This window comes from Emiliania huxleyi (assembly GCF_000372725.1).
Source record: "Emiliania huxleyi CCMP1516 chromosome Unknown EMIHUscaffold_126, whole genome shotgun sequence".
Lineage (NCBI taxonomy): Eukaryota > Haptophyta > Isochrysidales > Noelaerhabdaceae > Emiliania > Emiliania huxleyi.
Window position 1 is genome coordinate 74476 of NW_005201327.1, and position 9737 is coordinate 84212.

Here is a 9737-nt window from a genome sequence, read left to right on the forward strand (position 1 = left end):
TTTTTTGGACCTGTGCTGGCACTTCGCGCCCGAGGGGATGCTGCCGCTGCTGCCGCACTTTCGGCTGCGGCAACCGGGTGAGGCGGCGCCAGGAGGCCTCGACCTCGTCCACTGCAGCGAGGAGGCGGCGGCGCGCTCCCCCGCCGGCGCGGGCTCGGCCGGAGCGAGCGGCGCGGGAGGGGGCAGAGGCGCAGGCGGCGAGGGCGACGGCGAGGGCGGCGAGGGCGGCGGCGAGGGCGGCGGCGAGGGCGGCGGAGGCGGAGGCGGCGGCGGCGGCGGAGGTGGAGGCGGTGGGGAAGGAGGAGGATGCGGCGGCGGCTCGGCGGCGGCCGCCGAGGCGGGTGAGGAGGACGTCGGCGTCGATTTTGAGGGATGGCTGAGCGCGTCGGGCCACTTGCGGACGGGGGTCGACCTGTGGGCCGAGGTGGCGGAGCGGCGGGGAAGTCAGCCAGAGCTGTTGCTGCTGCGGCGGGCGTCCACCGACTCGAACGATCTGTCGGAGACGCTGACGGCCGGCTCGGAGGCGCCCTACGAGGTGGAGATCTCCCTGTAGGTGTAGCTCGGCCCTTTTTCGTACGGTGTACTACAGACCTTGTACAAAAGCTTCGAAGAAGCAATAGCAAACACAACTCTACACTCACACATTTGGGGCCCCTGCGGAGCCCCGCGGCAAATACGGCTTTACATCTCTCATGCTCTCGAGGTTCTCGAGGTGGATATCCTTTGGCCGCGTTGGGTAGCGAGGATTGGTGTAACCCGAGCCACGGAGGCGTGTTTTCTGACGGCCGACCGTCAGCGTCAGTGCACGGAGTTGCCCCTTCTCCGACTGCCCCGGCTATACCTTATCTAGTTCCCCAGGCTCGCCGGGTTTCCCCTACGTCACCCGAGACCTAGCGCGGGTGGGTTGGAGGGAGGCTCGCTGCAGGGAAGGGCTGTGTAAGAAGCCGATCCCCGTAGTCCGCCAGCTTCCTCCCCATCGGGCCGCATGAGCGGCCACGCCTCGCAGATTCGTTTCTCGCGCCTGGGTCAGGCGCGCGGGGCATCCCCCGGGTCGCTCGACCAGCGATCCGAAGAGTGGCCGCTATGCGAGGGAAAGAGCGGGGCCCTCGACGCCTCAGTCCGGCCCTCCGAGGGGGGGAAGGGAATTGCGGGGTCCCCACGGGCGCCTCACAGTTCGGCCCTCCCGAGGGGGGGAGGGGAGCAAGGGGGTGGGGGGGTCGGGGCGGTGGGGAGGGGTCTCGGTTGCATGGGTCTAATACTTTGCTGCTCGCTGCGATGGCGAAAACTCGTCTCGTCACCCTCGATCCAAGAACCTTCTACCTCGCAGCGTGACTGGGACTGTGGGACTGCCTACGAAGGCGCTCTCAAATAAGAAATTCCAGTCGATTTTTTCGAGGAACTCTGTTGGGTTCCGGCCGTTTCATCGGTTCTTTTTTTAATAAATTTGGACGGACGCTCGCGATTCGCCCTCGCCGGCCCTCACCCCCGCGCCATCCCCTCCGCTGCCTTGCCTACCCCACAACCCCCGATTTGGACGCCCGAGGGGCAGGAAGCCGAATTGGGTGAGAACGGATTTCTCTGGTAAGCTCAGCTGTGAACTTCCCACATCCCAGTGAGCATGTCCGCTCTCGCTCCTCCCCCGTGCCCTCCCACGTGTGATGCCGGCGAGGCGTGTGGCTTCTGCCTCATGATCGTAAGGTGCGGGGCTTGGGACGAGTTTTTTCGGTTCTGGGAGTCACCTCCATGCCAATCGAACCTCCGGCCAGGGGTCTGGTGTGCTGGCGATGGGCGGTGCGGCACACATGACCCGACAATCTTTGAATTCAGCCACTGCGACGCGGACGGGATGTATGTCCGCAAGGACTGCCGGATAGCCAACTCCCCTCCGCCGCCATCCCCGCCGCCTCCCCCACCGTCACCTCCACCGCCAATGCTCGAGTCTATACCGCCACAGCCCTCACCAACAGTACCCGTCCCCGTGGCGGCGCAATCTATTGATGAGGGAGGAAAGAGCTCTTGGGGTCAGCAGAGCCAACTGGAGCAACTAGGCCAGCCGGAGGCGCTAGCGCAGGCAGACGCGAGCAACGGCACCACGAACGTAGAGCTTGTGCCTGCCTACAATGTCATCGCTGGCTTCCTGTTGTTGCCGTGGATTGTCCGTTGGCCGTCCAAGATGTGGATGATTATTATCTTCATCTCTGTCTTGCTCGTGCCAGCCGCGACGTTGCTATGCTACTATTTCGCTTGCGTCCATGCGGGACGCTCCTCTGAACGCCGCGGTACCCTCGTCCTCTCGGAGGACGAGGTCCCGGACTTTGACGAGGCTGCGGAATTCAAGCCTACGATGCAGCACCAGCCTTACAGTGGGAAGATCTAGAGCGTAGAGGTAGAGCACTCAGATGACAGATCTCAGTGTCAGTCCAATTTTAGGAGCTGGGTTGATGTGCAAAAAGAAAGGAAGACACCGACGCCACGAGGGGAGGAAAGCCGAAGGTAAACGTCTCCACCACACACCTTAAGGGACTAGGTCCAGCCCTGGGTGAGCCGGGTTGTGACATTTGGCGATTCCGCGGCTTACTGGGTCCCTGAGCCGCTCCCCGTGTGCGATTATTGTGGCCCAGGCATGGTACTGATAGTAAACGGGTCAGAACCGGCCAAACACAGGCTACAGCCCCACACACGCGCCCGCCATAGCTCCTGGAGAGCATGCGCGAGTGACGCGCTACAAGCCGCGAGAGTGGCATCAGAGGCAGGAACGACGTGCTCTTGCTGCACCTTGCAGCTGCACCGAGTGTGCTCGCAGTGTATGCCACGGCCGCCGCCTGCGGCATTGCTCTCGTGCAGCTAAGGCGACGCAGGTCCATCAGCAGGGCTCATCCAATGCGAGCACACATTGTGCTTAGCCGCGCGGCACCGGGCCGGTGCTTGCACTTTGAATGCCGTGGGGCTCCTGCCCGTGTCCGGGCGTGGAGATGCGAGGGTCGCCCCCCCTTGCCCCACCACTTTGTGTGTGTGGAGACGTTTACCTTACGATACCTTACCTTACCCCCCAAAGAGCCGGAACCCAAACTTGGAGGATTTGGAGTCCAAACATGGTGAGTGCTCGCGAGCTTGGCAGCGGCGCAGGATCCCTGAGCTGCTCCGACGCGGCCGTGCTGGCGGCGGAGCGTGGCGAGGAGGTGGCAGTGCTGGCGTGGCTCGAGGGCGGGGGGCGGGCCGACGCGACGTACGAGAGAGGCGGCGGGCGGGCCGACGCGACGTACGAGAGAGACGGCGTGAGCGGCCTCACGCTGCTGATGGGCGCCGCCCGCAATGGCCACGAGCGGGTGGTCGAGTTGCTGCTGCGGCACGGGGCGAAGATCAACCAGCAGAACAGCAACGGCGAAATTGCGCTGATGAACGCCGCCTACCACGGCCACAAGCGGGTGGTCGAGCTGCTGATACGGCGCGGCGCTGAGGTCAACCTGCAGGACAGCCTCGGCGGCACCGCGCTGATGCACGCCGCCCAGGAAGGCCACAAGCGGGTGGTCGAGCTGCTGCTGCAGCACGGCGCAGAGGTCAACCTGCAGAGTAGCAACGGCAGCACTGCGCTGATGGGCGCCGCCGACAGAGGCCACGAGCGGGTGGTCGAGCTGCTGCAGCAGCACGGCGCGGAGGTCAACCTGCAGGACAGCATCGGCATCACCGCGCTGATGCACGCCGCCATTAACGGTCACGAGCGGCTGGTCGAGCTGCTGATGCAGCACGGCGCTGAGATCAGCCTGCAGAGGAGCGACGGCGGCACCGCGCTGATGAGCGCCGCCCAGCATGGCCACGAGCGGGTGGTCGAGTTGATGCTGCGGCACGGGGCGGGGATCAACCAGCGGAACAGCCTCGGCGGCACCGCGCTGTCTCGCCGCCCACAACGGCCACGAGCGGGTGGTCGAGCTGCTGCTGCGGCGCTGCGCTGAGGTCAACCTGCAGGACAGCGGCGGCGCCACCGCGCTGATGGCCGCCGCCAACCACGGCCACGAGCGGGTGGTCGACCTGCTGATACGGCACGGTGCTGAGACCAACCTGCAGAGCAGCATCGGCAACACCGCCCTGATGCTCGCCGCCACCAAAGGCCACGAGCGGGTGGTCGACACGCTGATGCAGCACGGCGCAGAGGTCAACGTGCAGGACAGCAAAGGCTACACCGCGCTGATGGGCGCCGCCTACAGCGGCCACACCGCCGTCGTGCTCCGCCTGCTTCGTGCTGGCGCGAATGCAAAGGCTCGCTCTGCAGACGGCAGGTCCGCGCTGCAGATCGCCAAGGAGGGGGCGGCCAAGGTGCTAGCTACTTCCGACGCCGCCAGTGCTCCTGAAGCGGACCACGCCGGGTGCGTGCGCGCTCTCACAGAGCACGCAGCGGCGCTGAGGGAGGCGGAGGCGGCGGAGAAGGCGGCGGAGAAGGCGCTCGAGGCCAAGGGGCGGCGCGAGCAGCGCGAGCGGGAGGCGGCGGCGGCGGCGCGAGAGCGCGAACAGGCGGCACGACAGCGCGAAGCAGAGCGAGCGGAGGACGAGGCGCGCCGGGCAGCGGACGCGGCGGCGCTGGAGGAGCAGAGGCGAGCCATTGCGGCGGAGGCGGAGGCAAAGCTGGCCGCTGAGCGTGCGGCAGCAGAGGCGACACTGCGGGCGAGGGAGGCGGAGAGGCTTGCGGCTGAGGAGGCGCAGCGAGAGGAGCAGCGGGCGGCCGCGGCGGCGCGCAAAGCCGCTCAGGCAGAGGCGGCGCGGCGCGACAAGGAGGCTGCGGATAGGCGGGCGGAGGAGGAGAAGGCGAGGCGGCGCGCAAAGGCGGCGGAGGCAACGGCGGCCAAGAAGGAGGCCAAGGCGAAGAACAATAAGGCCAAGAAGGCGCCGTCTGCTTTCGCGCTCGAGGAGGAGCGGAGGGTGAAGGCTGCAGCAGAGGTTCGCGCACAGGAGGAGAGGGCGGCGCAGCTGGCTGCTGAGCAGGAGTCGGCGAAGCGGGCGGAGCGGGAGGCGGCAGAGCTAGCGGGTGCGGCAGAGCAGGCGGCGCTGCGCGAGGATGCGGAGCTGGCAGAGGCGCTGCGCCGGTCAGAGGCGGATGCGGAGGAGGAGGCGCTGGCGCGTCGGGTGTCGCGGTGCGAGGAGGCGGTGAGCAGCGAGTCGACCGGCGGCGGCGGGGACTTGCCGCGGCGTGTCGAGCGGCTGGAGGCGAGCCTCGGCGCGGCGACCGAGGGCAGCCTCGAGGAGCGGGTCGGCGCCATCGAGCGCTTGATCGAGCCAGAGGCGGGGGAGGCGGCGGAGCAGCATCTGCCAGTCACCGAGCCGCTTGCTACCGTCTCACTAGCCGACGCCGGCCTCGACACGGGGCGGCCAGCTGCCCCCGAGTCCACGATGGGGGGAGAGACCACGTGCATCGTGTGTTTCGCGAGAGTCAAGTCGCATGCTGCGGTTCCGTGCGGGCACTTGTGCGCTTGCGGGCCATGCTCTGAGCTGATGCAAGAGTGCCCTTACTGCCGCGAGCCAGTGATGATGTGGATGGTTCCGCGTCCGGTCTAGGCTAGACTATGTTTGTGAGTCGGTAGGTTATGTTCGAGTCGGAGCGCACAGACGGCACATCGACCGCCGGAATGCTGGGCAAAGGCACGAGGAGCGTCAGGGGCGGCGGGAACCCGCAATTTGAGATGCCGAGGCATCTGAAATTGCCCGATACGCGATACGATTTCTAATCTCAGAAAAAAATGCAAAACGATTTTTGCAACTCAAAATGCCCTCGTCTCAAATTGCGGGTTCCCCGCCCCTGACGGAGGGCAGCGACCGCAACCGACTATGGATTAGATCGAGGACCCTCTCCTCTCGTGAGGGCGCAGAAGACGGGGGGGAGAGGTGTAGGTTCTTGTTTGCCCGTGGTGCACCGTATCACAGGTATCACTCTACATCAGAGTCATCACTTGCTCGTGCGGACACGTCTGCCGCCACGACGTCGAGCCAGCGCCTCGCGACGGCCGCCCACGTCTCGGAGCGCAGCGTCGGCGTGTCGACGGACGGCAGCGCGCCGCGGGCCTTCCACTCGAGCAGGATCTCGGCCGCCCTGGCCGCCGCCGCGCGCTGCGTGCTCGGCTCCGTCGGGTCGCCCTCGACGCGGAGGACGTAGTCCTTGCTCGGGTCGGAGAAGACGGCGACGCTCGAGGTGAGCGGCACGCAGCCGAGCATCGCGGCCTCGCGCACGGCGATGCAGTCGATCTCGGGCCAGTCGCCCACATAGTAGAGGAGCTGCGCGCGCGCCTTGGCGCGCAGCAGCTCCAGCTGCCCGACGCGGCCGTGGTCGACCACGCTCGGCCCAAAGCTCGCGAGGAGCGCCTTCATGCCGTCGCGCCACGCCGAGGCTGGGTGGAGCAGCTCGTGCGTGCGCCAGCCGTAGTACACGTGCAGCGTCGCGTCGGGCACGCGCGCCAGCAGCGCCGGCCAGCCGTGGCGCAGCATGTGCTCGAGGCCGCGGTCGTACGACGACGTGTACACCAGCCGCGGCGCGGCGGGGCGGGGCGCGCCGGCGTCGGCCTCGGCCGCTGGCGCCGCGGGCTGCCGCCGCTCGGCCTTGACTCTGGCGACCATATCTCCCCGCATCTCCCCGTCTCTCCCCGTCTCTCCCCATACCTCGGCCTTGACTCTGGCGACCAGCTCCTCGTCGACGCCGTTGGGGAGGACGCAGGCGGGCGTACCCGAGGCGACGGGCGGCAGGACGCCGCGCTGGAACTCGCTCTTGCACATGAGGCGGTCCACGCGCGCGAGGCGGCGCGGCGACATGTCGCGCCGCCGCGGCATGTCGTGCAGATCGAGCAGCACTAGCCGCGCGTCGAGGGGCTCGTCCAGCAGCTCGAGCGAGCGCCACGCGATGAACGTGCCGAAGCTGTCGGACGGGTTGAAGGCCGCCACGTCCACGAGCCGCACGCCGCGCCACTCGCGCTCCGTCGCCGCCGCCGCCGCCGCCGCCGCCCCCGCGGCGCCATCGGCGGGCGCGCCCATGCGCAAGTACACGGCCACCTCCCGGTCGGGCTCCATCGCCTTCCAGCGCGAGGCGAGCTGCAGCACCGCCGTCTCGGAGCCGCCCAGCCCGGTCTCGAGCCGCTCGGGGCCCCACGGCTCGAGCGCGACGCCCGTGTAGTACACGAGGGAGGAGGGCGGCCACGCGCGCGGCGGCGGCCGCTCAGCCGCTGGCCTCCAGTGGCGCGACTCGGAGCGCGAGAGCGACGCGACCGTACGCGAGGCGAGCGCGCGCGTGGGGGCGTGGCCGCTCGTCTGCAGCAGCGCCGCCAGCTGAGAGAGGAGAGGCGCCGCCTCGGGCATCGCGGCCGCCGCCTGCTCGCGCGCCGTCGCAGACACACGGCACAGCCTCTCGAGCGCCCGCAGCGAGGCGTGCCGCGCCGCCTGCTCCGCCGGCGAGGAGGCGGCGGCGGCGGCGGAGGCACAAGCGGCGCCGCCGCTCGGGAGGAGGTGCAACGCGAGCGCCCCTGCCGCGCCGCACTCGACGAGCAGGTCAAGCGCGTCGTCGTCCGCGCTCGCGTTGCACACGGCGCCCGCGGCGCGGCGGCGCACTGTCAGGTCGCCCGACGCCAGCGCGGCGACGAGGGGGGCGGCGCACGCGCGCGGCGGCAGCCTCACGAGCCGCGCGTGCTCCTCGCCGCGGGTGAGTAGATGCTGCAGGGCGCCGGCGCCCGCGGCGTGCGCCTCAACGGGCACGTCACCTGTTCACAGGCCGCGGTGAGAAGAGACGCTGCTCACGCCTCCTGGCGCCTCCGCGGGCAAGGCCACGCCCCGGGCGAGCACCCCGGCGAGGGCGGCGAGTAAGCTGCGGCCGCCTGCGCCTCCTCCCCCCTCGCCTCCTCCCCCCTCGCCTCCGCCCCCCTCGCCTCCGCCCCCCTCGCCTCCTCGCGGCAAGCGCTCGACGGAGGAGGCCGCGTGCGACCCCTCCGGCAGCGCGGGCCCGCTCGTGCGGAAGAGGAGCTCCTCGCTCAGAGCGGCGGCCGCCACGATCGCCCGCAGCTCTGGCGGCAGCGAGGGCGGCGGCGGCGGCGGCGGCGGCAGCGAGGGTGGCGTCCGCAGTAGCGCCGACAAGACGTCGAGCACGCTCGCCATCGCTCCGGCGTGCAGAAGGCGCTGGGCAACCGCGGCGCCGTCCGCAGGTGCCGCCGTCGCGGCGGCGCGATGGTCGGCAGAGGCTCGACGGAGCGCGTCGAACGCCTCCGCCACCTCCTCAGCGTCGACGGCGCCACCGGCCGACCTCGAGGACCTGCCGAGCAGCGTCCCGAGCGTCTCCCCCCCACGCGCCGCCGCCGCCGCCGCCCCGTGCGTCGTCGGTGGTTCAAGCAGCGAATCGCTCGCCGCGCGCAGCCGTCGGAGCATGGCGCCAGTGCTATCCTCCTCCGCAGCGCCGGCCTAGAGGCGGCGGCGCGGCGGCTCGCAGACAGCTCGCGCAAGTGCGCATCTCCCCATACAGAATCTCCCCATACCTCCCCGCATCTCCCCGCATCTCCCATATCTCGCAGACAGCTCGCGCAAGTGCGTATCTCCCCATACAGAATCTCCCCATACCTCCCCGTGTCGCCCCGCATCTCCCATATCTCGCGGACAGCTCGCGCAAGTGCGTATCTCCCCATACAGAATCTCCCCATACCTCCCCGCATCTCCCCACATCTCCCCATATCTCGCGGACAGCTCGCGCAAGAGCGTGAGGAGGCGGAGCGCCTGGGCTCCGCGCCTCGGCGGGGTGCGGGACGCACCCGCCCGCCCGGCTCTACGGGCTACGCGCCCCCTCTTCGGCAAAAACACCACACAACAGTGTGTGGCACACTCCACGACCCCTAAAATCTCCAACCGTGACGGACGGTCCATCACACTGGAGCAAACGCACCCTCTTACACCACCCTAAGAAGCGGCCGCAGCCACCCGCAGATGCGCTCATCCTTGACGACCGGAGCGATGGAGCGACCACCCGAGCAGTGAGCGAGTCGAGCGGAAGCGGGCAGGGCTCCGCTAGGAGCAGCCCGAGCGCGTCACCGCGGATGGCACGCCTCCGCCTCCCGGGGCGGCGGCCGAGCCGGAAGTTGGCTCTGCCACCAGCCTGTGGGTCGTCAACTTCTTCAACCGCGTCGCCCGCCGCGCTCGTGCCGAAGCCGCCCTCCTCGCCTCGATCCCCCTCCTCCCCCGCGCCTGCTTCGCCGCAAGCCCTCGCCACGCCGCCCACGTCGCCGGCGAGCTGCGGGCCAGACGCGCCCTTTGCCCTGGTGCCAAACTTTACCGTCACATCGGTCATCGCGAGCGCCCGGTGGCCAACACTTTCTTTTCTAACCGTGCCGATGAACCGATGTTGGTGTAAAGCCTTTAAACCAAAACTTTAGGCTAAGCCGTACTAGTTTGTGCGCGAGACACACACACAGTCCACACACCCGTGTCCCAGCATGAGGGGCGTTGAGGACAGAGGACAAGAGGAGGCGGGCGGGCGGCGGCGTGCTTGGCGAGGGAGCGGCGGCGGCGGAGGCGGCGAGGCGGCGCGAGCGGCGGCGCGGGGTGGACATCGCGAGAACAAGAAAAACGAAGCCATGTTTGGGCGCCTTTCGCCCTTCTCATCACTGCCCCGGCGCCCACGTCTCGATCTTCTTCGGCAGCAGCTGGTTCGACTCGTCCTCTCCGTGGCCTAGGCAGGCGTCTTCGCCCTCGCCCCAGGTAAAGACGGCGCTGTCGGCGGTGACAACCGA

The 9737-nt window shown here is 68.8% G+C and overlaps 5 protein-coding genes across 5 annotated transcripts in view; 3 read left to right on the top strand and 2 right to left on the bottom strand.

The window, feature by feature from the left end:
- EMIHUDRAFT_109892 (hypothetical protein) overlaps positions 1-553 on the top strand; it is a gene marked incomplete at both ends in the record, with an annotated part of 4514 nt that extends 3961 nt beyond the window's left edge. Inside the window, one exon of the mRNA XM_005789604.1 lies at positions 35-553. Within this exon, the coding sequence (XP_005789661.1) occupies positions 35-553 (519 nt within the window). The remainder of the gene's footprint in view (positions 1-34) is intronic.
- Positions 554-1684: 1131 nt separating this feature from the next.
- On the top strand, positions 1685-2447 carry EMIHUDRAFT_362175 (hypothetical protein). Its single transcript, XM_005789605.1, has one exon. The coding sequence runs from the start codon at positions 1847-1849 to the stop codon at positions 2375-2377; it is 531 nt and encodes a 176-aa protein (XP_005789662.1). The 5' UTR covers positions 1685-1846; the 3' UTR covers positions 2378-2447.
- A 433-nt stretch (positions 2448-2880) lies between these two features.
- On the top strand, positions 2881-5544 carry EMIHUDRAFT_225653 (hypothetical protein; the record flags this gene model as incomplete). Its single annotated transcript, XM_005789606.1, has 2 exons — positions 2881-2921; positions 4779-5544. The coding sequence occupies 2 exons, from the start codon at positions 2881-2883 to the stop codon at positions 5542-5544; spliced, it is 807 nt and encodes a 268-aa protein (XP_005789663.1).
- Positions 5545-5720: 176 nt separating this feature from the next.
- EMIHUDRAFT_440417 (hypothetical protein) lies at positions 5721-8420 on the bottom strand. Its single transcript, XM_005789607.1, has 2 exons — positions 7797-8420; positions 5721-7727 (listed from the first exon to the last, which is right to left on the bottom strand). The coding sequence occupies exons 1-2, from the start codon at positions 8383-8385 to the stop codon at positions 5914-5916; spliced, it is 2403 nt and encodes an 800-aa protein (XP_005789664.1). The 5' UTR covers positions 8386-8420; the 3' UTR covers positions 5721-5913.
- Positions 8421-9376: 956 nt separating this feature from the next.
- Positions 9377-9737, bottom strand: part of EMIHUDRAFT_225655 (hypothetical protein) — a gene marked incomplete at both ends in the record, with an annotated part of 1031 nt that continues 670 nt past the window's right edge. Inside the window, one exon of the mRNA XM_005789608.1 lies at positions 9377-9391. Within this exon, the coding sequence (XP_005789665.1) occupies positions 9377-9391 (15 nt within the window). The remainder of the gene's footprint in view (positions 9392-9737) is intronic.

What these genes read in the sequence shown, in the direction of transcription:
- EMIHUDRAFT_362175 (XM_005789605.1), top strand. Translation starts at nt 1,847, where the DNA reads ATGTATGTCCGCAAGGACTGCCGGATAGCCAACTCCCCTCCGCCGCCA.
- EMIHUDRAFT_440417 (XM_005789607.1), bottom strand. Translation starts at nt 8,385, where the DNA reads ATGCTCCGACGGCTGCGCGCGGCGAGCGATTCGCTGCTTGAACCACCG. An exon ending in CGCCGGGGTGCTCGCCCGGG is followed by an intron (nt 7,728 to 7,796) that starts GCGTGGCCTTGC and finishes GCCTGTGAACAG; the next exon opens with GTGACGTGCCCGTTGAGGCG.